Below are 25,630 nucleotides of genomic sequence, written 5' to 3' on the forward strand. Positions count from 1 at the left end.
TGTACCTAAATTTTCCGGAGGTATGATTTCATATGCAAAGAGTTTGTTAAGAAAGTGAATCTTGAACAAACTCCCATATATTTTAATAACTTTTCTAGAGCTCCCTTAAAGCTCACTAAGACAAGCCCATCAATGTGAAGTTTAAAAATGAAACAAATTCTCCAAAACTGAAATTGGGACTTTCTGAATGTTGTTGGTTGCCAAGGAGTTTTTTTGTCAAAATTAAGTTATTGCTATTTTGGATGGTGGCAAATTTTAAAATCAATTTTTATCCTATCACTGCAGTATCATTTATGACCTTTACAGTACAAACAAATATTTCACCATTCTTAGTACCATAGTTGCTGTCCACTGCTAAATCTATGCTAGGCTTTGTCCGAGCTGGTGTGTGAAAAAGAGAAAGAAACCTGTTCATTCTCAAATATTTGATAATGATCTCCTCGTCATAATGCATTTGTTTAGAAAATATAAACATTTTTCCTGCATGTTACATACCACCCACCATACCACCATACCACCCACCGAGCTTAGTAAATAGCTTCTGGTTTAGGAAGATGTACATAACACGCTGGAGTTTGTCACAATAGTCACCTCTTGGAAATGTTGTTGCATTTTCGTTAGCAAGTAGATGTGTCAAATGCTTTATAGGCTATCATTTGATGTTTTGCAACCAGGTGCAACATCTAAGGTTTTGCTTCGTAGCAGTTTATCCAATACTGGTCAGGCAGTTTTAAAATTAGCAAACTTATTCTCTGAAACAGAAACGTTTCCAGATTACTAGCTTCAAACTGCAAATTTGCAGTTTGAAACTAGTAATTTGGAAATGTTTTTTGTCCAGATTTTTAAATTTATACCAAGTTTGCCACGGAAAGATTTGGATTTTCCTAAAAAAATGTTATGCGTTTTTTTTCAGAGACGCAGCCCACCCAGGGTCTTCCTAGAAATATAGGGAAATGTATTCAATGAATGTTAGATGTATTCTAGATTTGCCACATTCAATTTCTTCTGCCTGACCCTACATGACATCGGAAATGATGATAAAGGTCTACAATAGAGGCTTGGTGTGAGACAAATAACAGCCCTATATGCAATTTCAAGGTTAAAAAAGCAAAATCCTTTCTGCTTATGAAAAACGTAAGTCTGAATGGTTAGAACCTGCATTTTCTTTTTCATGATTTGTCACCACTTTTCAACCCTTCAGTAAAATATTAATCCAATTAAAGAATTAAACACACAGATCGTATTTAAATATTTATTAAAGTTGAAAAAACTTAAAAACAAATACAAAACTTAAAGCTTCTTTGATGAGAAAATAATTTTCTTGCTTTGCATTTAAAATTTCTTTACTTTTTATTTTGGGTAGAATAAAAATTTTAACGCTAATATTAAATTTCTACAGCACCTTATTTTAGTAGTTGTTAAAATTTCAAGTTTTTAATGTTTTTGCTGACTGAAAAATAATTTTAAAGCGATATTTTTAAAAAGAAAATAAATATTGTGTGGAATCATTCAAAGTGTACTAAATACGGTCAATGTTTTGAAAAAATATAAAAAAAGAGTTTTAAAAAGATTTACTTGAAAACAGCTAACTTAAGAGATATCCACAAACTTTACATAAAGATAAACTTCATCTGAATGCTTTAATAAATAAAACTCAGTTACAACAATTGTGTTGTTTCCATCGTCACTTATTGTTCAATAAATATCCCTCTATGAAAACCAATGACTTTTTAAAATGTAATCGCAACCCAAAAATTAGCATTTATTTTAAAGATAAAAGACGTATCCGGGGTCTTTGGTTTATGAGAGCGATTTTTGGTTTATGAAACGAAAATTATATCTCGATGTTTCTAGTTTTTATTAACTAGATGTTCCCAGCTTTTCATTAATTTAGTCTTTAAATATTTGTGTGAACCAATTTTGATGTTGAGGTGTTTCACAGTGTAAGTATAATGCACGAGGATGGCGACACTGGACCAAACATAATGGGCATTCCACCTCAGTTTCAAATGGTATGATCGATCTAATAACAAAATAATAAAACATATAAAAGCTGAAAAACAACAGATCCAAGCTAAAGTAAATAAAATATCATACCGGCCCGTAAGTTTATGTAGTTCTTCAAGCTTTCGCCGCTGCTCTAATATACGAGGGTCAATTTTGGGTTCATTATACAAAAAGATTCCCTTGTGGTAAGCATACAAATGCGTAGGCCTCTCTTCGTATCCGCATGAAAACAAATTATCGTTGTCAGTCTAAGAGAAAACAGTCTAAGAGCAAACGGGCGATGACCGAAAGACAAGTAATACGAATATATTTTTGCATCAGAGAATTATAGCTTATTCTGGTTTCAGAATTTTCAAAAAGTTAAAATTAGGCTGACCATGAAACAGAAATGATCAGAAAAATAAAGACTTTTTATCACCTGTTGCCAAACGAACTCTTTTTGATAAGTAACCATTATTTTGTGTTCTCTTTCTCTGTTGATAAGACTTAAAAAAAAGTTATACGAAATTTATAAGCTAAATTCTGCTGAATCAACTTTCATGAATATTGAAAATAATGAATGAAATAAACATACTTTAAAAGTTTTTCTCGAGCAAATTTTTGAATTTCGTTTATCTTATTTGGTGCATACTCAATAGTTTCTTTTTCAATGCCAATCGCAGTATTGATTAAGAAACGAACCGAGTTGATCTGCAAAAAATAAAAAAAGCAATATTAATGTTCCTTACGTATTAACAGCAACTTTAATTTTACCAAAAAACGATAAAATCACAAATTTGAAAATATACGGTTTTGTATCAAAAATAAAAACGAAAAAAAAAAAAAATGATAAAAACATCGTATAAATTAATTATCATATAAATTAAATATCTTTTAAAATTATTCCAAATTCTACAAATTTTTGGATTTTGTACTGATGTAGAAAAGTTTGTTTCAGATATTGACCTTGTAAAAACTATGAATAATATTACTGGATCTACTACAGATAATTGTGCAAGGATGATTAAGTCAAATAAATTTCATATAAGCGCATAATTTGACAAAACCACACTCATTCAGCAGTTTATGAACAAAACCACAGACTTAGATGGTAGTGATTGAAGTGGCATTGAAAACAGGGACAAACAATAAAGCAAATATGGCAATGAAGTTCACCAGACATGGAAGAAAATAATTTCAGAAAATTGTTAGAACACTAAAATGTTATCATCACATTTAGAGTATAACAAGTTTAATAAAACAAAAAATAAAAGATAAACACAAATTACGAGACGATTAATTGAAAAACTTTGCATTTTCTTTTTTTTTTAAAGAGAAAAAAAAGTTTTTTCTTACTCCTTATAACAATTAATTTTTGATTATTTAAAAGCATTAAAATATCTCTATTGAGTAAGTATTGCTTTTGATTTTATTATTCGCCTGAGTTCCCATTTCCGGATAAACATCGGTGTTTGGCTTTTCCATTTTTATAACGAATAACAACGAAATAAAGAACAAATTTCTATACCAATCCTTTAACTGAATTTTCTGAAGTTTGTTAAAATAGAACTATTTATGCTTTTAAAACAGCAAATATTTTTGCTATAACAAGTTTATATTCAAGTAAAATTTGAAAAATCTTTGAAAAATAAGTTTAACAGATTTTTAACCGAATAGCAATTCTACACATCTTGAAGGGTTGAAACAAAATAGTACAAGGTATGTGAGGTATTGCAAATTTTTCTCTGGAACCCTATAACTTTATATATCTAAATATAAAAATTATTTTAAACTCGATTTATTTCAAATGACTGATAAAGAAAATTATAAACAATAATTAAATCAAAAACATTTTGCTTGAGAGAAAGAAAAAAAAAAAAAAAAAAGACAAGTTAAATCTGTTGTTGTTTTTGACATACAACCAAAAAAAAGAGATAATATTATCTGACAGAAAATTAGGATATTTTGTTACAAGGATAATCTACATTGTTTTGAATAATAAAACCATTTCATGCTTCACCATTAATCAATTTAAATTTTTTTCAAAAAAGACTGACCAGTAGTAAATCTTCAGCATCAAACTTTACATCAAAGCTTAACTCCAGGTCATGATCTGGGAGTATAGCTTGGCCAAAATCATCAGCACCTAAACCACACAGCGCACCTGTGTAATGAGTGCTTTTAGCATCACATCTATGTGAAAAAAAAAAATTAATGTCAAAAAAAAGTTGTAAAAGACGTACCTTACATAGGTTTACTAACATGTAACATAAAATTTTGCAATCCCTACCTCAATTCAGCAACGGGAGCAAACAGCAGTGCTAACATGGAATATAATCCATGAATATTAGGTAGTAGTGTGGTTTCCCTAAAAGATATATGCATAGTAGTCACACTAAATTGGCATCAACTATATGTACAAAAATAAACATTAACAGTCAATTAATAAAATTTAATAATGTTTATAGAACTTATGAGTTTTTGCTTTGCCTATTTAATCAGTTACATTTTGTAAATGAACCACACTACAAAAAAACCTTCACTCTACCTACCGAGCAATGATGCTATTTCCTGAAGAATTAACATTGACATTAGCAGCAACCATCAACCTTTGATGCTTATCATGAGGGTCCTCACATATTACAACACTATTAACTGAGTCCTGTTCTACACGACATGCACTGAAAAATGAGAAGAAAGAAAATTTAAGTTGATAATAATTTAAACTAAAATTTATACTAGCAATAAACAAGAACATGAAGGTTTTTACCGTAAGCGAGCAGAGGCTGTCACTCCAAAAAAACTTAACTCATAAGGGCTGTGAGGTCCTCGTAATGTAATCTACCAATGTCAGAATAAATAAAACAATAAAATCATGTTTTAAAAAAAAGATTGTGTAAAAGTAAAATAAATCAAGAAAAAGCCTTTAGGACTGAAATTACCTTCAAGACTTCTTCCCCTTTTTCAACTTTAGAGACATCAGGAATAAACATCTCAGGTGATTCTTGAGGTACAGTTTTTTTTTCTGAACTTAAATATTGTTCGTGATACCTCTAAATGTAATGTTCATATTCACATAATGTAATATTAAAAACATAAGGGATTAAATAATAAATACACTAATAGTTTATAAGACAATAATACCTTAGATTGTAATGGTTCCTCTTTGTATACAGCAAGATTCTCATTAATCAATGCTTGATTGATGTTTATTTTACCATTGTATAACTCCAAGTGATAGGCGCCATACATTACACTGTACACCTAATTAGAAAAACTATATTCTTTTTTCAATATTGGATTATTAATGAGTTATTTCTTGAGTTAGTTTTGAAAATAACCCAAAAAATGAAAGCAAGTACTAAATATCCACCAATTATTGACTATACCATGAATGGCAGCATGTTCAAAGATATTGCAAAGATGTTTAACAAGCTTTTAAGTAGTGTTGTAATACTTTATGTACAACTACACACTTCATGTTTCTGAGTGACTGATCATGTAAAGAGGAAGCTCAGCAATGTTTCTGAGAAAGCTGTTTGTATGCCTTATTTAATTTTATTCAGGGCAGTCCTAATCTAAGTTAGTCGAAACCTAGTAAGGAGCTTTGTGAGCAACCGCACTATCAGAAATGTGGTCAGGAAGGAACTTAATGTCAAGTCTAAAACCAGGATAAAGAAATACCTTGTTTTGGCAGTATTGTATGGAGAGCATAAACTTTGTAAAAGGTTTGGTTCTTTCAAAACAAATGGATCACTTCAAAGAAGACTCAAAAGTGGGTCAAGTGTAACCTACCAAATCACTGGTAAAAAGTACTTTAGCTCCCAGTTCATCAGATTAGGCAGCCTAAAACTACTCAGTCTGGGGATTCATTGGGTAAAGGGGATATCAAAATCCTCACAACAGTATTGATTCTATAAAAGCTGCTATTAAGGAGAACAAGATGTCCATGAACTGTATTGAGACCATCTATTCCAAGTTCAGGAGTCAACATGAAACTGACATAGATGCTGAAAGAAGTCATTTTGAACAAAAATGTGGTAAAAATTTCTTTTTTTCTACTGCTTCATATTTCCAACCAAGTTTATTTTAATCAAAACAAATTTTTTGAAATTTGCGGTTGCATACTGTTATGTACTTTGTTATTTTCATGCATGGTTAACATAAATAGAATCACTATGCACAATAATTATAATACTTATGTGCATAAATTCTATCGAATGTATTCATTTTTCTTTTTAGACACTATTTTTTAAACAAAAAAAGCACCCAAAGGTGTTATAAATTGTTTACACAAAACTAAAAAAGCAAATATATATGCAACCTTTCCAATCAGCCTTTCTGACCCAACAGGAGCTAATTCAACAAATCTGTTTAAGGCTTGCTCAGTCCATTTTCCATGACAAGGTCTAATTTCACTTAAATAACACTCAAATGCCTAAAGTGAGAAATTTTTATTTTATTGACTTATATAACAACAACTTTAATAACCTTGATTACATTATGTATGAATAATTGCACATGATGCTTTAGATAAAGAGTAAGCAAATGAAAAAAAAAAAAAGTGGATAATTTTTTAAACAAACCTGGAATGGTATTTCAAGCAGAGATTCAGGACACTGTCGTATATAACTCTTTTCAACTATCTGTGTTGAATTGCCATAATCAAGGAAAAATACCTAAAATTAAGTAATGATTTAAAAGAAATAGCACTTAATTAACAACTCAAATCTTCCAAAACTATTAACTAAATGTTCCACTTTCTCTTACTTTTATCAAGTTTGGTGCACAAGCTACAATCTCAGCTCTAAAAAACTCATCTTCAAATGGAGCTAAGCAATATGTGCCAACTTGAATGTTTTTAGGCTCCATTGGCTTCCAGTTTCTACCACCAAACTCATTAATTTTGTTGTGTAGTTGATGCATGAGCCGAAAATTCTCTTCATCAGCATAAGTTGCCCAAAAGTGATCAACACTAAGAACCTGAAAATTGATCATCAAAAAGCATTCAACTATGAAAATTGATCCTTAGAAAGTCAAAACTAAAGAAAAAGTAAAAACACAATAAATTTGTTTAATGTTAAACTTATTTAAAGTTATTGTAAAAAAATTTGTTAACATTTAAATCTTTTAATGACATTTATTTTTTTTAACAGCAATTTATCAAACTTCTTATTTGCTTGAGCTCCAACAAACTAAGCAATAGAAGATCATTCTTTGATAAAATTGTTTTAAAGGACAAACCTCTTGAACTAGAAGATAGATATATTCTGTTTCTTTAAGTTTTACCTAAATATTTAAAATTTCACAAAACACATAGTTTAGTAGTATTTGTACCAAATTTATTTTCTACACTTTCATCACAAACATTAACATCATAAGAAAACCATAAAACTAATAACAAACTTGTTTTGCGATTCCTTGGAGAGTAACTGAAATCTTGGTATTGTTGTTTAAAGAGGTGTTTATTCTAACAAACAAAATATTTTTAAAATAAAAATTAGAACAAAATGAATTTGATAGAAGATATCAGTTTAACATTTCATTAACATTGCTTCCTTATTATCTTAAAGATAATCTATTAAAAACAGAGTGAAGTGCCACTATGCAAAAGAGCTTGGGAAAAAAAACAAAAGCTATTGCTTTACGCAGAAAACAAAATCAGTTGGCACCATAAAAGCCACCACCTACAAGGCTTTGACCAATATCAAGACCAGCACCCTTATAACCATAGGCAATAAAGCCTGAGGTAAAGGCCAGAACTCACAAGGCCAAGAATTAATGGTTAAAACTTATATCATAAATTTTCTGATAAATCTTACTATCATGATGCCAATATGCTTGCCTACCATGTCCAGCATATACACCATGCTGACTGAAAATGATGACATACTAGTATTTTGTAGTAAATGATGACATACTAGTATCTTGTAGTAAGCACATTATAGCAAGTGTCATTGCCCCAAGGCAGCCTCACCACAAAAACAGTACACATTGCAAAGGCAACTAGAGGACCTTCTAACTGAGTACTAAAACAATTTTTTTTTATTAATAACTTGATTAAAAAAATTGTTTTAGTACTCAGTTAGAAGTTGCATTTTTAATGAGTCCTCTCTATTGAATAATTAAACATCTAATGAATCATACAAGTCACAGTGGTGCAAGGGCAAAATCAATCACACCTCCATTTTTAACAAAAGATCAATATTTAAGTCAACACAATATTGTCTAACATCAGGATGAAGAAATTGGTCAGGACTTTTAATCATTCTTCAAGTGCAAAATTAGTATCAACCAATTTCCAAGCCAGTTTTTAAATGACTGCTTGCTGATTGAGTGATTTCTTCACTTATTCTGAAATAAGTAATACAGCTGTTCACTGCAAGAATATGGCAGATCTTTTAACACAAATCTTGAGTTATCAAGAAATATTTTATTTGACTTAAAGAATAACTAAAGACACAAGTTTCAAGCATCAAATATTTCTTGCTGTTGTAGAGAAACTACCTAAGGCTAACATAAATGTTTAGCAAACCTAGTCCCTGATTGGGGCTAATAATGTCAAGCCAATCATTTCTTGTGATTAGAAAATGACAAACCTTATGCTAGATCTCCAAGCTAATTTAAGTGCCTATCCTTGCCTATGGTGCAACATTGATTCAAAAAATTTAAAAAACTATGGAGTCTTTATAACTTTGGGCTCTATTAAAGCCAGTTATCAAACTTTCATAAATTTAAGAAGTATGTTAGTTAAAGCTAAACTGCCTGGCTATGTCATTCATATTCTGATCATTGCTGGATCTGATGACACCTTAATCCTGGATATCATTACTTTAATAGATTTATACATTTTTTTGGGTGTCATAACCCTGAAAACTAATTGGGGAAATGCTAATAAATGGCAAGCATCTTTAAACATTTAGCAGAATTACTACAAAAATTATCAAAAATGTGGATACTCTTCAACAATAAGCAAAGTGAAGTAAAATATTAGGGTCTCCAAAAATTTTATGACTGTAGGCTGAGAAGCTTTTCCTATTATAATTTAAAAAAATCTAAATATGTGTTAAGATTATGTTTAGCAGAAAGTTTAGACTTTTAAAAATTACTTTGAAATGTTTTTTTGACCCAAAAAATTAAATTTACCCTAGCAGTTGTACCCAAGCATTGAGGCCAATGCTTAGGCCCAAACCCACTATTTTGAGAATGCTAGCACCCACAAGGCAATGGTATAGCAAGCTCAGATGGCACCTGGGGCAGAAATACATGGTGTCAGCCCATCAAAAGTTAAAAGCAATAAATTTGATATGTACTTCAAGGAACAATTAATATTTATATTTCTAATATTGAACAAATACCAAAGCACAATAATAATGAAGACACAAAACATATTTTTATACTATATGTTTACTTTATAATTAAAATATCTTTTTTCTGGCTTTAGCTGCTGCAAATTCTGTAATAACATCATCCAAACTTATATTTTGTATTGGCTTATTATCTATGACTAATATACCAAGATCGCTAAGCTGCGATTCTATAATTGTTGATTGTAAGTAATTTTTTATTAATTTTAGTTTATTGAAACTCCTCTCACATGCTGCTAAACAATTTCAGCACAGTCATAAGATTTCAAAGAGATTTTGTAAAATCCAATTTTACAATAAACTTTAAAAAGTCTAGGGATACCCAATCAGAGGCTTTAACATTAGCAGATTTTAAGTGTCTTTGTGATCTTGGTATCTCCAACAGTAAATTGTAATCTCTGTAATTGTAATCTCTGTCATTGTAATCTTGGTATCTCCAAAAGAAAAAGTTATGCTAGCGATTTAATTTTTTCCCCAATTTTTGTATTTTTGTTTGTTCTAGAAGTTGAGGCACTGGGTATCACCCCAGAATAGGTGACACCCGAGGAAGACTGCCCCCACCCCACCCCACCCCACCCCACCCCACCCTCCCACCTCCCCTTTGGTAAGCTACTACCACAAGGCCAAGGACTGCATGAGTCAAATATAAAAAAGTATGTATAAAAGACTGTTTTATACCTGTTTGTACGAAGCCCAGTTTCTGGATTAAATGGTTCCAAAGGATTACTGGCTAATTTTTTACGTAATGCATCATCTTTCTGTTTTGAAACATATATATCTAAGCTTATTCGTAATTGCCTAAAAATAAATTTTTTAAAATCATATAGACAATAAAAAAACAAAGCATAGAAAACTTAAAAGCTTCCATTTTACAACCACATTTTTTATGCTTGCACCAGTTACAATATTAAAACCTTATAACTAACAAATAGTAATAATTAACAATTAATAATAATAATAATAATAATAATAATAATAATAATAATAATAATAATAATAATAATAATAATAATAATAATAATAATATTAATAATAATAATAACAATAATAATAATAATAATAATAATAATAATAATAATAATAATAATAATAATAATAATAATAATAATAATAATAATAATAATAATAATAATAATAATAATAATAATAATAATAATAATAATAATAATAATAATAATAATAATAATAATAAGAAGAAGAAGAAGAAGAAGAAGAAGAAGAAGAACAACAACAACAACAACAACAACAACAATAACAATAACAAAAAGAATAATAGTAAATATACTTCTCACCTCATTTTAATAGCCATGTATACTGCTGCTGAAACTGGGCTCAAACTTTCACCAGAAGGGAAATACTCGAACTCAACAAATGCCCTTAAATATCAAAAGTGGCATAAAATTTATCTAGTTTTAACCCAAAGTCTATAAGAAGTATTTTTTGATGCCATTTTAATAAAGATTTTTAGGAGCAAAAAAAATATTACCTAGAATTTTCAAAATACAATTTCTTCCCTCTTCCACACTGTCGAAATAACTTGGCCACACTAAGTTTGTAGTGACATAGTGTTGGAGGAGCTCCATGAACCTGTAACAAAAAAAAATGTATGCATATTTATTTATATTTATTCTTTTCAGCATGTACACTTAATTAAATCAAGTTTGAAAAAATTAGCAAAATATTAATTTGCCAGAAGCTAAAAACAGAGAAAACTGTTTTACAAGTTAATCTTGTCTTAACTGTAAATAAATACATCAGAATAAATCAAAGCAAACAAAAAAACTTCTGATTTTCTACAATAAAAGTTACACATTTTTAATATTTATTGAGTTTTTTTAATTACCAAACGTTTATTCAGAACTATTAAGATTTATTTATTAGGATTTAAGTTTTATCAACTAAGACTTACAACAACAGTCGTGAACGGATTGAGTCCAGACATTGTTTTGCTTGCTTCTTGCTCATCTAATTCTTGAGTTTGAAAGTAATTTGGATAAAAAGCACCTGCAACAGCCAGCTACAGTACAAAATTAGTAGCAGTACAGAAGAAAATATTAAAAAATTACAAACTTTAAAATGTAATTTAAAAAACTTTTTCAAAAAAAGTAATTTTGGAATAAAAGTTTAGAATTTATGAAATAGTGACCTTTAGCACAAACTCATCTTCTGCTGACAATACATCACTAAAGAAAAAAACATAAAATTATGACAAAACATTTCTCTGCCTAAAGATGAGCAAATACATTATCAAAGAAATCCTCCCATGAACTATAAAATAAAAATCTTGCTACTAGCAAAATATATTATGCAACCAAACATGTTTAAACTTATTGTGATTTACCATATCATAAAAAAGTCTTGCTAAGCAAAGTAATTGAAAATATGGTGACAAGACAGTAAAAAACCCTCTTTTAAGAAAAAAAACAAAAAAAAAAAACAAATTTTCATTTGAAAAAAATATTTTGACATTACATTTGTTTGCATTTTCAATAATTTATCAATTATAGTTTAGTATATATTATTAGCATAAATTTAGTATATATTATTATATATAAAAGTTGTTTATCAAAATAATTAAAAATATAAAAATAGAGAAATATACAAGCTAAACAGTTTAAACTTATAATTATTTACATTCCTATTTAATAATAACAAACAAACATACAATCATATGTTTTAATTTTTTATATTTGTGGTTTAACTATTATATTTTATATAACTCACTGTGCAAGCACACTGCATTTATATTGTTAATGTAAAAAAGCATTTAAAAAGATGCTGCATTCTAGAAAAAATACCTTTTAAATATGTTTTTGTGAGTATGAATGTTAAAATAACCAAGACGGTTGTGTAGTTCCTTCACAAGCTCATCAACCTGTTATGTGGTAAATCAAAATTAACTTTTTGCACTAACCTGAAAAAAAACAATCTTTGAATTCATAAAAACTAAAAAAATTTATATATAATTTAGAATCTTGATGAGGAACAATATACAATCATACATGTACAGAATAATTCATCCACATCAGAAAAATTCAAGATTCAAAATTTAAAAATTCAATTTAATACTTATGGTATTTGCTTTGGACGCTAGAATCATAATTGCGCAATAAATATATTTTAACTATATATAGAAAATTTTTCTATTTACATGTAGAATACTATAATATTTTATTTACAGATCAACGGAAAATACTGATAAATATATTTTAATTTCTGTTTTTATTTATTTCTATTATGGTTTTTGTTTTTACTATTTATCTTTCTTCTATAGGAGTTAGAAAAACAACATTCAAGGGCCTGAATAATTATATTAATAATTTTATTGATAATTTTATTAACTATTATTTGTTTTATATATCTAAGGAAAACAAAATTTTCAAACTGAAAGTTATATGAAGCACGAAGTACAACTTTCAGAAGGAAAACTCCTATGGAAGAAAGATAAAATAGTAAAAACAAAAACCATAATAGAAATGGATAAAAACAGAAGTTAAAATATATTTATCAGTATTTTCCGTTGATCTGTAAATAAAATATTATAGTATTTTACATATAAATAGAAAAATTTTTTATTTACATGAAAACTAAAATATACCCATATAAACTTAAAAAAACAACATTCAACTATAAAAACTATGTCTTAATACTATTAGGAAATCTCTAATACTAATAACTGCTATTTTACATTCTAAAACATTTACCTCGACAAACCGTTTGAACTCAAGAACATTTTCACGTGCCCAACGTGCCTCTGTCTAATAAAACAAAGCAATAAAAAAAAATCCAAAGTTTTTAACTTATCAAACAGAAATTGATCAGAAAAATTATCTGAGCAAAAAAGATTAAGAGTATTTAAATATACTTACCATTCCAAATCCTGTGTGTAATTTTTTGAACTTCCAACTCTGAAATTTTAAACAAAATCACTTGTTTATCAACAATATTGATACAGCTATTCACAAAAGTTTAAACGATTGCAGAATTTTTATCAAGTATGTTTGATTATTGTTTAATAAAAAAAAACTGTAAAATGATATCGAATTAATTTTTTTTATTATTTAAAGAAAAAGTAATTAGCTTTAAAATGAATATGATCATATTATAAAAACTTTAATATTTAGTTAGAAAAAAACAATTATAAAAAATCATATAGGAAAAATAAGAAGCACAAAAGTTTAAACAAATTGCAACATTTGAACATTTAAAGTGTCCTCCTTTGTTTTTATAGCAAAGATAAACTCGTTTATGCATTGATTCAACTAATTTCATGCACATCATGTGAGGTACCTTCAGCCAGTACTTATTCAAAAGTTGTTTCAAATGCTGAGTTGATTGAACTTCATGGTATGTTAGTTGATTATCGATCCAAGACCAAATATTTTCTATTGGGTTGAGATCTGGTGATCTAGGGCACCAGGGCATCACATTGAACTTTTTTTTCAAAAAATATTCTTTGATTGAGTGTGCTGTGTGAGCTGAAGCCCCGTCTTGTTGAAAGATGAATTGCTTGCTTCTGCCCTACAAGTGTCTGATTAATGGAACTAAACACATTTCCAATGTGTTCTTGTAGTTGTTTTGATTAATTCGGCCTTCGTACAGCTCACAGAAGCCTATACCTTTGTGAGAAAAACATCCCCAGATGCTAACCGAACCTCCACCGCCTTGTCGACAATATTGAAAAAACCTGTCTGAATATTTCTCAGTTGCAAATCTTTTGACATAGATTCTTCCCTTGCGGTTTACAACTTGAAAATTAGCTTCATCACTCCAAATAACTTTTGCCCACTGTTCTACAGACCAGTCCAGCCTTTCTTTGGACCACACTCGTCGTTAACGTTTATCCGTGATTGAAAGAATGGGTTTTCTAGCAGCTGTTTACGGTCCAATACCTTTGTCTAACAACGTTCGTCTTACGAGCTCTCTGTTAACTTTTGGATTATTTTTTGACTCGTTGAAGATTTGTGCTAGCTTTTTGTAGCTGAGTCTGGGATTTTCTCTGCTCATTCTGAATATACCACTTTTGTCATGGTTGCTGAGTTTGGATGGTCTCCCAGTACGCGGCATGTCGGAGACGTCCTTTGTAAGTTCCCAGGTTTTAATAGTTTTTTGAACGCAAGATTCAGAAATGTGAAGTATTTTGCCTTTTTGAACGTTTGTGTGATTTTTTGTCCTCGCCATACCAATAACTTGCCATTTGATCTCACTAGATACTGTTTTTCAACCCATTTGCACAAAATTGAAATTAATTTGAAATTTATAATATTTCAATTTGATTTTTAATGAGTTAAAAGCTGCCTGATGATGTTGCGATAAATTTTTTGATTGTAAATGATTCAATTTGACTTTATTTAAAAGTAAAAAAAATTTATCAATTAATTAGCAAATAATTGATCCTAAATAAAACTGTTTAAACTTTTGTGACACCTCTTAATTTGTATCACCTACCTTTTAATGAAATTTTTGAGTAAACAGTGATGAGTCGAAACCTACTTTTTTTTATTTTATTAACAAATAACCTATATACAAAATTGAAAAAAAAATTATTTTGAAACCTTTTTCCGTTAGATTTTTATTCAAGAAAAACCGAAGATTAGATCTTAAAATTCTGTAATCGTTTAAACTTTCGTGAATAGCTGTATCAGAGAATAGTTATAAAAAATCAATATTTAAATTTTCTAAAACTAAGTTAAGCTTCAATAATAAGGGATGAAACTTGTAATGGCATGTAAAGAATTTAGAAGAGCCAAGAATTATTTCATTAATTGCATAACTTCATTCATTTAAAACAATTAAATGAAACCAATTAACTTTAAGCAAGACAGTATTATGAATCCAAAGTTGAATCTAAGAATTATCTTATACACAACATTTTGGATACCTCAACTTTCTTTAGTCAATCAAAAAAAAAAAAAATCAAACATCCAGTGACAGTATTTTAAAATGGAGCACTGTGAGCAGCAATATATCTTACTTGCCAAAGATTTCTCTCCTTTCAAAACTTAAAATATTTTTTAGTACTCAAAAGCTTTTTAAATATTAATGGTAACTTTTTTTTTTCCAATATCACTTTTTAATAATCACATAAAATTAATCACATAAATAAAATAATTATATCACAAAAGCCTCATTAAGGTACAAAAAAACAGCAGTTAAAACACTAAAACATGCTCACCAAGAAAGCATGAAGTGAAGCTAATAGATCACTTCCAGAAGACCTTGCCCAATGCATTTTATTTCTTTAAAAATAATCAAAATAATTATAAAAGAGAAAAAATTAACAACTCATTTGCTGCAGTGTTTAGCAGCATTTTGCAGTATCTAAGCCTAAAATGTTAAGTTTTAATGTATATAGTTGTTGTACACATACTTTTGAATACTTGGACATTAACTTTATGTTGCATTAAAAAAGCTCTCAAACATTTAGTTTTTGACATTCATTAAATTTATTATGCTTTACTATAAAGGTTATTCGCTTCACTTAAATAAATATTAATAACCTAACATTATGCATTTAACATAATTTTTCAATGCAGTTGAATTTTTCTTACTTTCATTTTTTAATGCCCAAATAAAATTGAACATCCAAAATATTCAAAGCATGGATATAATGTAACATCAGAACTCAAATCTTTGAATTTTAATCTATGCAGAGTGTAACAAAAACATTACATATCACACCTGTTACATGCAAGAGAATTTACTACCTGCCATATATTTTTTATTACTTATGTCAAATTAAAACTCAAACAGTACTCACAAATGTTTTAATGTACTATATACAGTACATTAATCAATTCAAACTCAAACTCAAACAGAACTCACGAATATGCTCTAAGATCTTGCTTAAAAGGTCGAGAAAAAATACTCTTTAATGAAAGACATCCCGCTGAAAAATAATCATAGAACTTTTTTTAAATTTTAACTATTGTAATGTTAAATTAAACTTCATTACATAAAAAAATACTTGCCTATACATAGACATTCTTCAAGAACACCAAAAGTATAACCAATTAGCAACAATTTTCCTAAGCGTACATCAATCGGCAAAGAACCTAACACACGACCAACAAATGTTAGATCACCATCAAGGGGATTGATTTTTCCATTTTGGCGAACTGTCAAAGCACCAACCTATGCAAATATAAATTTAAAACTTGGATGTTATTTTTAGAAACACTCAAAACTATAACTAGCATACAAATAGCATATATATATATACATGTATAAAAATATATATATATTTTTATATATGTATATATATATGCTATTTGTATATATATATATATATTTTTTATATATGTATATATATATATATATATATATATATATATATATATATATATATATATATATATATATATATATATATATATATATATATATATATATATATATATATATATATAGATAGATAGATAGATAGATAGATAGATAGATAGTATATAAATAGCATTTAGAAATGTCAAAAATATTTTTTTTTTAAAAAAAAGTTCTATTTAACCCACAGCTTTGACCCAAAGTGTCACGTTTTTTTTTTCTTATAAAGAAGTTAATAAAATGAATAAAGTATTTACACAACTATCAAGTTCAAACTATTTACACAACTATCAAGTTCAAACATACAAAAATATATGAGAATATTTCGTGATTTTTCAGAAAAAGTACATAATATATACTTTGTTAAGAGTTACATGGGTCATTAATTATACACATACTTCATTGTAACCCAATTATTAACCATAATTATGTAACCTAATGTAACATAATTATGTAACCCATAATTACATAAATAATAAGTAATGACAAAATGATACTTATTTTATTTATTGTTGCAACTGCAAAGATTTTTTGTTTTCCTTTTTTTTTTTAAATTAACTGATTTAAAAAAAAAAACACTTAAAATAACTGAAATATCAGGAATTAAAAAAAAGATCTGAAGTTTTAAACTTTAAGAGATTAATGTTGAATATATTTCAAAAAACTATCTTTAAACTGAAACACTCATAAAAAGTACAACTTATAAACTTTAATGATTACCTCTTTCAAAAGTAATATTGTTTTTCGAACCTCTGTAAGTGGAGGGGGTTGTATAGCTAACATTAATGTTTGAGCAGGTGAACCAAGATCAAGTAGCTTAACTTTCAAAATTAATTGCTCTAAGGGTGAACGCTGAAAAATGAATAATTTTATTGGATCAGTCATCATTTATTCAAAAACAGCAAGAATGATTTAGTTTTATTAATCTTCTTTAATTATTTTATAACATAAAAATAATTTCCAAAAACATACTAGCATTTCAGGTGTACAATAAGCAGGTAAATCATAGAACATTGATTTTGAAATCAATCGAAAACAATGACCTTCTGAGACTCTTCCAGCTCGCCCTTTGCGCTGAGTTAAAGAAGACTGTGATGCCCATTGCAGTGTCAAACGCTGGTAATTAGTTTCCAAATCAGTTTCATTTTGCTTTGTTAAGCAAAAATCAATTACTAAATATTATTATCATACATATCAATGATCAACCCTTGGTTTTTTGAATGAAAACATTCTGGAATAAGAAATTTAAATTAAATTGAATAATAAAAGAAAACAGCAAAAATTAAACAGGCATGGCTACCATATTTACCACCTATTACCTACCATATTTAATATCTGGGACTGTAATTGAGCTTTCGGCAATGTTAGTAGACAAAATAATCTATAAAAACAATAGAAGAAAAAAAAATAAACTAAAAAAAATTTGATTTTAATTCTGAGCTTGTTTTAAAAGAAATACCTTCCTCTCTTTAGAGCCGGATGGTAAAAACACTTTAATTTGTTCATTGCTTGTGATCTGGGAATGAAGTGGGATAACTTTTAATCTAAAACAGTTCAAATTAAAACTTATGCATTATTTTTCAAGAAACAAAAATTACTTTATTTGCCAACAGAGAAAAAAAAAAAAAAAAACTAATTAGTTTTTTAAAAAAAACATTTACATTAGTTTTTCTTCTAGATCAGCAAGATGTAAATGCATTTGTTTTATTTCAGGCAGTCCTAAACAGCAAATCAAACAAATTTATCATAAAAACCATTTAAAAGATTATTTTAAAAATGTTAAAAAGTTTAGTTAATATTTTGTAGTGTTAAGATTTTGTATTTTTATAATGTATGGATTTTTAAAAACATTAGAAAATAATTCTTGAAGTATATTTAAAAAAAAAAGAAAAACTTTAAATTTTTGTTTATACAAAAGTAAATTTATGCACTTGAATTTAAATCCAAATGTTTTTATTATGTCATGTCTTTTTAAAATATTCTGCTTACATTTCTCACTTATCTCAATATAACGTCCTTTTTTTATCAAAATTATTTTAAAACTAAAAAAAAAAATTCCTCTTGTAAAGATAAATCTTAAAACTTTTAGGTTTCAAACTTTTTACTGAGTTTCGACTTCCTTTTGTAAAAAAAAAAAAAAAAACTATTTAAAAAAAATTATAATACAACAAGACTGATACTTTTAAACAGAAGTGGTTTGGCACTAAAAATTGGTAGAAAAAAATGTTAGAAAAAGTTTTAAAAAAGGTATTATCATAATTGTTATAATTATCATTAATTATAATAAATTATCATTATTTATACTAAAAAAAATTATAACTGGTAAGTAGCAGATCAATTTTTAACTATTACATTTTAACTTTATGTATGTAACCATATTTATATTGTAATTAATATTTTATGTAATTGGTTTATGATTTATTTATTTTTATTGGTTTATGAAAAATGGTGATTTTAACTTAAGTTTTATGATTTTATTGGTTTATGATAAATGGTGATTTTAACTTAAGTTTTATGATTTTAAACAACGAAATTACTGTACTCTCTATTACAGACAAATGAAAAAAAAATTATATTTACCTGGAAGGAAAACAAGAACAGTTCCACGATTTTCTGAAAACATCCCTTCTTTATGGTTACTTCCTACTTCTTCTAAATCCAGAAGCCGTATAAGTTCACGACACAACTGATAACATTTTTCATTTATGTCTGGTTCATACAAACTTTGAGGTGGTGGCTGAGGTAAAATAAAACAAAATTTATTGAACTTTATCCATAAAATATTTGTAAGTCAATATTCTTTTAAATCAAATTAAATTTTTAAAACAGTATCATACATTAGCAAGTGTTTTTAAATCATCAAAATAGTACTCGGACACATCAAACATTTCCCCTTCAATAGTGAAAACAGGCGCTGGTTCTTGTTTACCATTTATTAGCATAGAAAAATAGCTAGCAAACAGAGTGCAATCTACAGTGGCTGACATAAGAACAACCTAAGTATAGTAAAACACAAAAAATAAATTAAAAAAAAAAAGTTAAAGCAGCAACATTAATATATATGATAACTAGGAAGAATAAATAGGAAAGTTTATTTTCATCCAGAAAGCTCAGAATTCATAAATCAGGACAAAAAGAAAAAAACAATTGTTTTATGTAAATTTTAAATTTTGTGTATAAACTGTATTTTTTTGTAAAATGTAAAATGACAAAACTTTTCTCAGTTAAAAGCTAAAAAAAGGTAATAAGCTTTGTTGCCACAACAACAAGTTTAAGAAAAGAGGTAGACAATAATGATATAGTATTATACAATTAACCATTATGAAGAATGTTCTGGTTTTCTGCAAAGCATTAACCAGTAAAAATTTAAATATTTTGTATTTATTTTTCATTACTACTAAATGTAAGAGAGAAGTATAGGAGTAGTGAGGGAGAAACTGTTAAAAAAGAGGAATAGTTTGAGAGAAAAAAAAAATATATATATATATATAGCTTTAGAAAAGTGCTAGAAAAGATAATAGCTTTATTAATCATGTAACTATTTATAATATTATTTTTTATGAATAAACCCATATAATTTGTTTGCATTATAGGAAAGTTTACAGTTAAAATGTAATAGTTAAAAATTGATCTGCTACTTACCAGTTATATTAATTTTTAGTATAAATAATGATAATTTAGTGTAAATAATGATAATTTAGTATAAATCATTATAATTATAACAATTACAATAATACCTGTTAACTTATTAGTAAAAATAAAGCAAAATTTTTAAACTAAATTCTAACCTTGACATGCCTTGATACTGTTCTTAAAAATTTCTTTACAACAAGCATGGCAAAGTCTATGTCTTGATCTCTTTCATGAATCTAAATGAAATTAAAAAATAAAAAGTATCAAAAATATTTTTAAGTTGCACTTTGCTTAAACTACTAAAATTTATATCTAAACTTAAATTGACATTTTACCAAAAGAATGCACTTCAGCATCAAAAATAAATGCCCCAGGACTTCAATAATGGCTTAAGAGCAGGATCTCAACTTGAAGATTTGTGTTACAATTTAAAAACTCATTACATTTAGAACTTAGGTAAAATATTATCTTGAAGGCTATTGAACACTAACACTGCTTTAGTGATCACTTCTAAAAACATTTTTTTGTTTGTTTGCAAAAATAATAGAGCATCAATATTCCAAATAACATGTAAATAAAGAATGAAGTTACTGAAGTTTATGTTCATAAACTTTTAAATGATGAACAGTAAAAATTACAAAATAAACTCTTTAAATGATGAGTTCAACAACACTTTATTTGTGACATTTGATATTTTTTTATTTATTCAGCTGCTTTTTTTAAAGCTTTTTAAAGATACTGCAATTGACTATGCAATACAGAAAAAAAAAACTTTTTAAAGATACTGTATGCAACTATGAAGCAGAGAAAGCAAATAAATTTCTATAGTAACTCAAATAAAAAACAGATATATAAATGTTAAAGTTTATCAATTATAAAAAATATATAAAATACTCTATACCTCATCTAGAATAACATGTGTGTAATCATTTAGATTTTTGTTTTTTATCATTTTTTGTAGAAGAACTCCAGTGGTCATGTAAGTTATTCGAGTATCTTCAGAAACCTCTCGATTTCTTGAGACTTGATGCCCTACTAAAGTACCTATTGGCCACTTTCTTTCTTGTGAGACACGTTTTGCAACACTAATAGCTGCAATCTTTCTTGGTTGAGTTACAAGAATGTTACAATATTTATTATTTTGTTGATAGTAATCCAAAATATATTGAGGAACTTGTGTTGTTTTTCCACTTCCAGTGCCACCTAGCAAAAAATTGTATTATTATAGCAATAGAACATTATTAAGATTTGTTTACTTTAATTTTCTTCAACCAAGATTTAAAAACAATCTTTTTTATAGAAAATTTAAGAAATAAGAAAATTTTTCTTCCACCAACAAATTAAATAGTTCTTATGGATTTATTTATTTATTTTTTTATGAAAATCTTCAATTTTCAATTAGAAAACTCAAATTTTTTTTTTTGAAAAATTTTTCCTCTAGAACTTTATACTGGAAATTTGAGACAATTAGAAACCAAAATTTGCAATTTTGGAAACTATGTATCCTATTACCTCTGGCAACACCAAATCTTTGAAGTACCAACTTAGCCCAACATAGAGCTAAGTACTTATTTGTATAAAAAACATTTCTTGACTTATAATCATCTGATTTATAGTTTTAGTTCGAAAATTCTTTAATTTTCTTAGATTTACTTCTAAGAAGTTTAGGCCAGGCTGGATCTCAACATTTTACTTGTGTTACTTTTTTATTTATTTATAAGTTATAAAAAAATAATAATAATTTACAGGGTAAAAAAAGCTTTGTGATCAATTTAAATATTTTTAGAAAATTATGTAAAAATAGATAACAATACATAGTGGTAGATATGGAATTTATTGACTTGATTATAATAGCGAATATATATGTTGTGTTTGCTATGATAATCATACTATGTTTGCAATTTGTTCCTGGTTTGTTTTTTGTTTTTTTAATTTATGCGCTATGTGAAACTTTGTAAAGATGCTCATAATTATCTTTAAATCTAAATCATTAAAAACATTTGCTCCCTATTTTTGGGAATATTTAAGTCTTAAATTTTTTAACTTGATGTTGATATTACTATTTCGTATGATTAACATTTTCCATTTAAATTGAATTGCTTCATGATTTGAAATATCATTTAAGGTTTTGAGCTTTTAAACCTGAGTTTTGCTTAGATTAAGGTTTGAGGTAGTGCAGTATGTTAGTAATGGCACTATCATTGGTGTGTATACAATCAAAGAAGCTTTTGAAGTTATTGATTGAACACAATAAAACTCAGCTCCTTTAATCATTTATTACTCAAAACTACTTAAGAGATTTTTCTAATTTTTTTTTTGCAGAAGGAAGATGTGTTATTATTTGATTGGATCAGTGTTAAGAATTGCTTATCATAATTAACAGGTTAAAATAAGTGAACAACTGTTAAATCAAGAAAAAGTTTTGGAAATTTGTCTTCAAAATTCTATGTTGTCACAAGTTGATGTTTTAAAATTCTATGTTGTCACAAGTTGATGTTTTAAAATTCTATGTTGTCACAAGTTGATGTTTTAAAATTCTATGTTGTCACAAGTTGATGTTTTAAAATTCTATGTTGTCACAAGTTGATGTTTTAAAATTCTATGTTGTCACAAGTTGATGTTTTAAAATTCTATGTTGTCACAAGTTGATGTTTTAAAATTCTATGTTGTCACAAGTTGATGTTTTAAAATTTACCAGTGTTGCTCAACCTTCAGTTGGATTTATTTTGCAGTAATATAAATACACTTGATTTATTGAAAGAAAAGCAGGAAGTATAAAAAAGAAAGGATTTAAAAATAAATATAAAAATCAGTCATTCACTCCAGATGCAAATCAGCCAGAGAAATCAAAAATGCTATGTAAACTTTAAAACCAAAAAAACTTGTCTATAATTAAAAATGATGAAGAATATTGCAAAAGGATTTTCTGCAATTGACAGACCAGCAATATTTTTATCAGTTGAAAGGTAGATAAATTGCCAACAAATTTAAGTATATTCAAACTAAAAAATTTGTTCCTAAATTTCTTGTATGGCAAGCAATCTGATCTTGTGGTTTGAAAAGTACATCATAGATTATAAGACTTTGAGCTTGGATTTGTAGAAGAATGGTTAAAGAAATGTCTTTTGACATTCATTAAAAAGCATATGCCCACATTATTTTGGTCTGATTTGGCTACAATCCACTACTCCAAGAAGTCTCTAGAATAGTATGAACAAATTAGCATCAATACGAATTTTCTTGAGCAGCTAGTTACTGTTAACTATGAAAAGAATCTTTTTGAAAGGCAAAAAACTTTAGATGAAGGTTTTAAGAAAAAGTGGATGGTAGCTTCAAAAAAAGTAACTTAAAGCAAGATCCAGGAGATGATGTCAAGTACTTGCAAAAATATTCAGTTTCTAAGTGCCCAATTAAAAATGTAAAAAAAAAAAAAAAAGATAAAAGTAAATAAACTGCACATTCCTTATATTTCAGAAAATACACTATATTCCTCATTTTACTTACAATAAATTAACATTTTCACTTACAATAAATAGCATCTGATGCAAATATTAATGCTCAGGATGTTTAAGTAACAGATTAACTCTTACAATGAAGAGATGAATTTTTCAAACTCACTTACATTTGTTCTATATCTTCATCTACAAAACTCATTTTCCTCTCAAAATTGCATCATTTGAACACATCCCAATTGAAATTAGGGTTATCAATTTTCTTTTTTTTTTGAGACTGATCATTTTAAAGGATTTTATCTAGAACCTCATCATAAAGATTGAAGTTGAGTTTTTATGAAAAAAGTCTATTTATAACCAGTGTTTTCTTTATCAATTGTAAATAAACAGAATCAGTTATCATATACTTAGATAAGCACTTTGAAAATACACACAACTTTGATTGAAAAGAGTAACACGCTAAGCAACAACTTTCAAAATACTTTTAAATGAGAAAATTACATGTTTTCACTTTTTCACAATAAAGACAAAATGAAAATTTAAACCAAAATAAGTTAATATTAGACAGACATGCTTATTACAAGCAGCAGTATTGGAAAAAACCTGTCTTTGTTGTAGTATTTACAAACAATTTTAACATGCATAGTATATAAACCCATGAGTTTAAAAGGAAGTTTGACCAATTCCAAGTAAGAACCTGAAAAAAATTTCCAGGTCATTTCCACAACTCAACACAGAAATTCCAAATCCCAAAACAACAATAAACTTCAGGATATTTCTATGATATTCAGGACATTTGAACTGTGTTCATTTACAAAAATGATATAGCAAAATTTTTATTTGGTCAGTAAAATCATTATTAAAATGGTTTCTATAATGGCTTTACCTTGGATAATAGTTACTTTGTTTGCTTCAATTGTCTGAATGACTTCGTCATGCTTGCTTGTAATAGGTAATAGTGGATCATATTTGTGTACAAAATTGTAATTGTCATACACTTCAGTTGAAATTGGCTTTTCAGCAATTGGCATAGTTTTTTCTTCAGGCTCAGGAAGTAACAGCTCATTCACTATTTCAGGTCCAAATTTATCTTCAGGAGTTCTTTAAAATACAAAACAATAATTAAAAAGTCAAAAAAAACAAACAGAAAAAAAAAAAACAAATAAAAATTCAACACTTATAACATCACCAACACAATTGATAACAACAAATGATACCCCCTAAACTACTTTTCACTATTTGCATTTAAGGGTTTAGCAAGGGCAGAATAGCAGATTATAAAGACAAACTTGAAAAAGTGGAAAGAGAATTAAAAAAAACAAACAAATAAAAATTCAACAATTATAACATCACCACTCACTCTGCTTCATAGTAAGAGGAAAGTTTTAATTGCTGTTCTAAATAGTTACTCAAATCTTTGTTGTGCGGTGTAACATAACCACTATTTGATTGTGTAACTGAACTAGAGCCTACATGATGTTTTACAGCTTGATTGTAGTTTGAAGTTCTGTTGGGTTTTATTTGAAAGAAATCATTCACTACATCTGGGGTGATGTCTATTCCCAATCCAGTTCGCATCATTCTTAGAATCTTAAGATTTTGGTAGTGTAACTTCTTTTCACAACAACCAATCAAACTTCTTTTTACAACAACCAATCAAACTTCTTTTTACAACAACCAATCAAACTTCTTTGGTAAAAGTTTCACACTTTTTTTACTTTTAAAATTTTCAAACCAGGAAAAAATAAACAACCTTTCTTTTTGATTTTGAAAAAAAAACATAAACTAAAAAAAAATACATTAAAGTATGTTTTCTTAAAAAATCATTTTTGTGTTTCTTAAGAAATCATTTTTTGTATTTCTTAAAGTTTA

The 25,630-nt window shown here is 27.5% G+C and overlaps 1 protein-coding gene across 2 annotated transcripts; it reads right to left on the reverse strand.

Annotated features, from left to right (window-relative positions):
* Positions 1 to 1,347: 1,347 nt before the first annotated feature.
* On the reverse strand, positions 1,348 to 25,545 carry LOC145182689 (ATP-dependent RNA helicase TDRD9-like). 2 transcript variants are annotated; one of them, XM_090084730.1, is made up of 37 exons: positions 25,119 to 25,545; positions 24,645 to 24,859; positions 21,208 to 21,509; positions 20,462 to 20,542; positions 19,511 to 19,669; positions 19,254 to 19,410; positions 18,335 to 18,392; positions 18,133 to 18,217; positions 17,997 to 18,054; positions 17,646 to 17,845; positions 17,394 to 17,525; positions 16,325 to 16,487; positions 16,179 to 16,242; positions 15,529 to 15,592; positions 13,223 to 13,261; positions 13,058 to 13,111; positions 12,152 to 12,228; positions 11,500 to 11,536; positions 11,263 to 11,370; positions 10,840 to 10,940; positions 10,646 to 10,729; positions 10,032 to 10,151; positions 7,393 to 7,456; positions 7,231 to 7,275; positions 6,757 to 6,969; positions 6,573 to 6,665; positions 6,311 to 6,424; positions 5,131 to 5,250; positions 4,929 to 5,039; positions 4,757 to 4,827; positions 4,539 to 4,667; positions 4,277 to 4,354; positions 4,044 to 4,179; positions 2,582 to 2,697; positions 2,426 to 2,492; positions 2,098 to 2,255; positions 1,348 to 2,023 (listed from the first exon to the last, which is right to left on the reverse strand). In XM_090084730.1, exons 1-37 carry the CDS (start codon positions 25,337 to 25,339, stop codon positions 1,891 to 1,893), a joined length of 4,227 nt encoding a protein of 1,408 aa, XP_089940856.1. In that variant the 5' UTR covers positions 25,340 to 25,545; the 3' UTR covers positions 1,348 to 1,890. The 2 variants fall into 2 exon arrangements, 1 of the variants encoding a protein (XP_089940856.1); XR_016451670.1 differs by lacking the exons at positions 1,348 to 2,023; positions 2,098 to 2,255; positions 2,426 to 2,492; positions 2,582 to 2,697 and having other exon boundaries at positions 4,929 to 5,037.
* Positions 25,546 to 25,630: the final 85 nt, after the last annotated feature.

This window comes from Hydra viridissima, unplaced genomic scaffold (assembly GCF_058129835.1).
Source record: "Hydra viridissima isolate aposymbiotic clone 2 unplaced genomic scaffold, HvirCarnegie_v1 scaffold_4, whole genome shotgun sequence".
In the NCBI taxonomy this organism is placed as follows: Eukaryota; Metazoa; Cnidaria; class Hydrozoa; order Anthoathecata; family Hydridae; genus Hydra; species Hydra viridissima.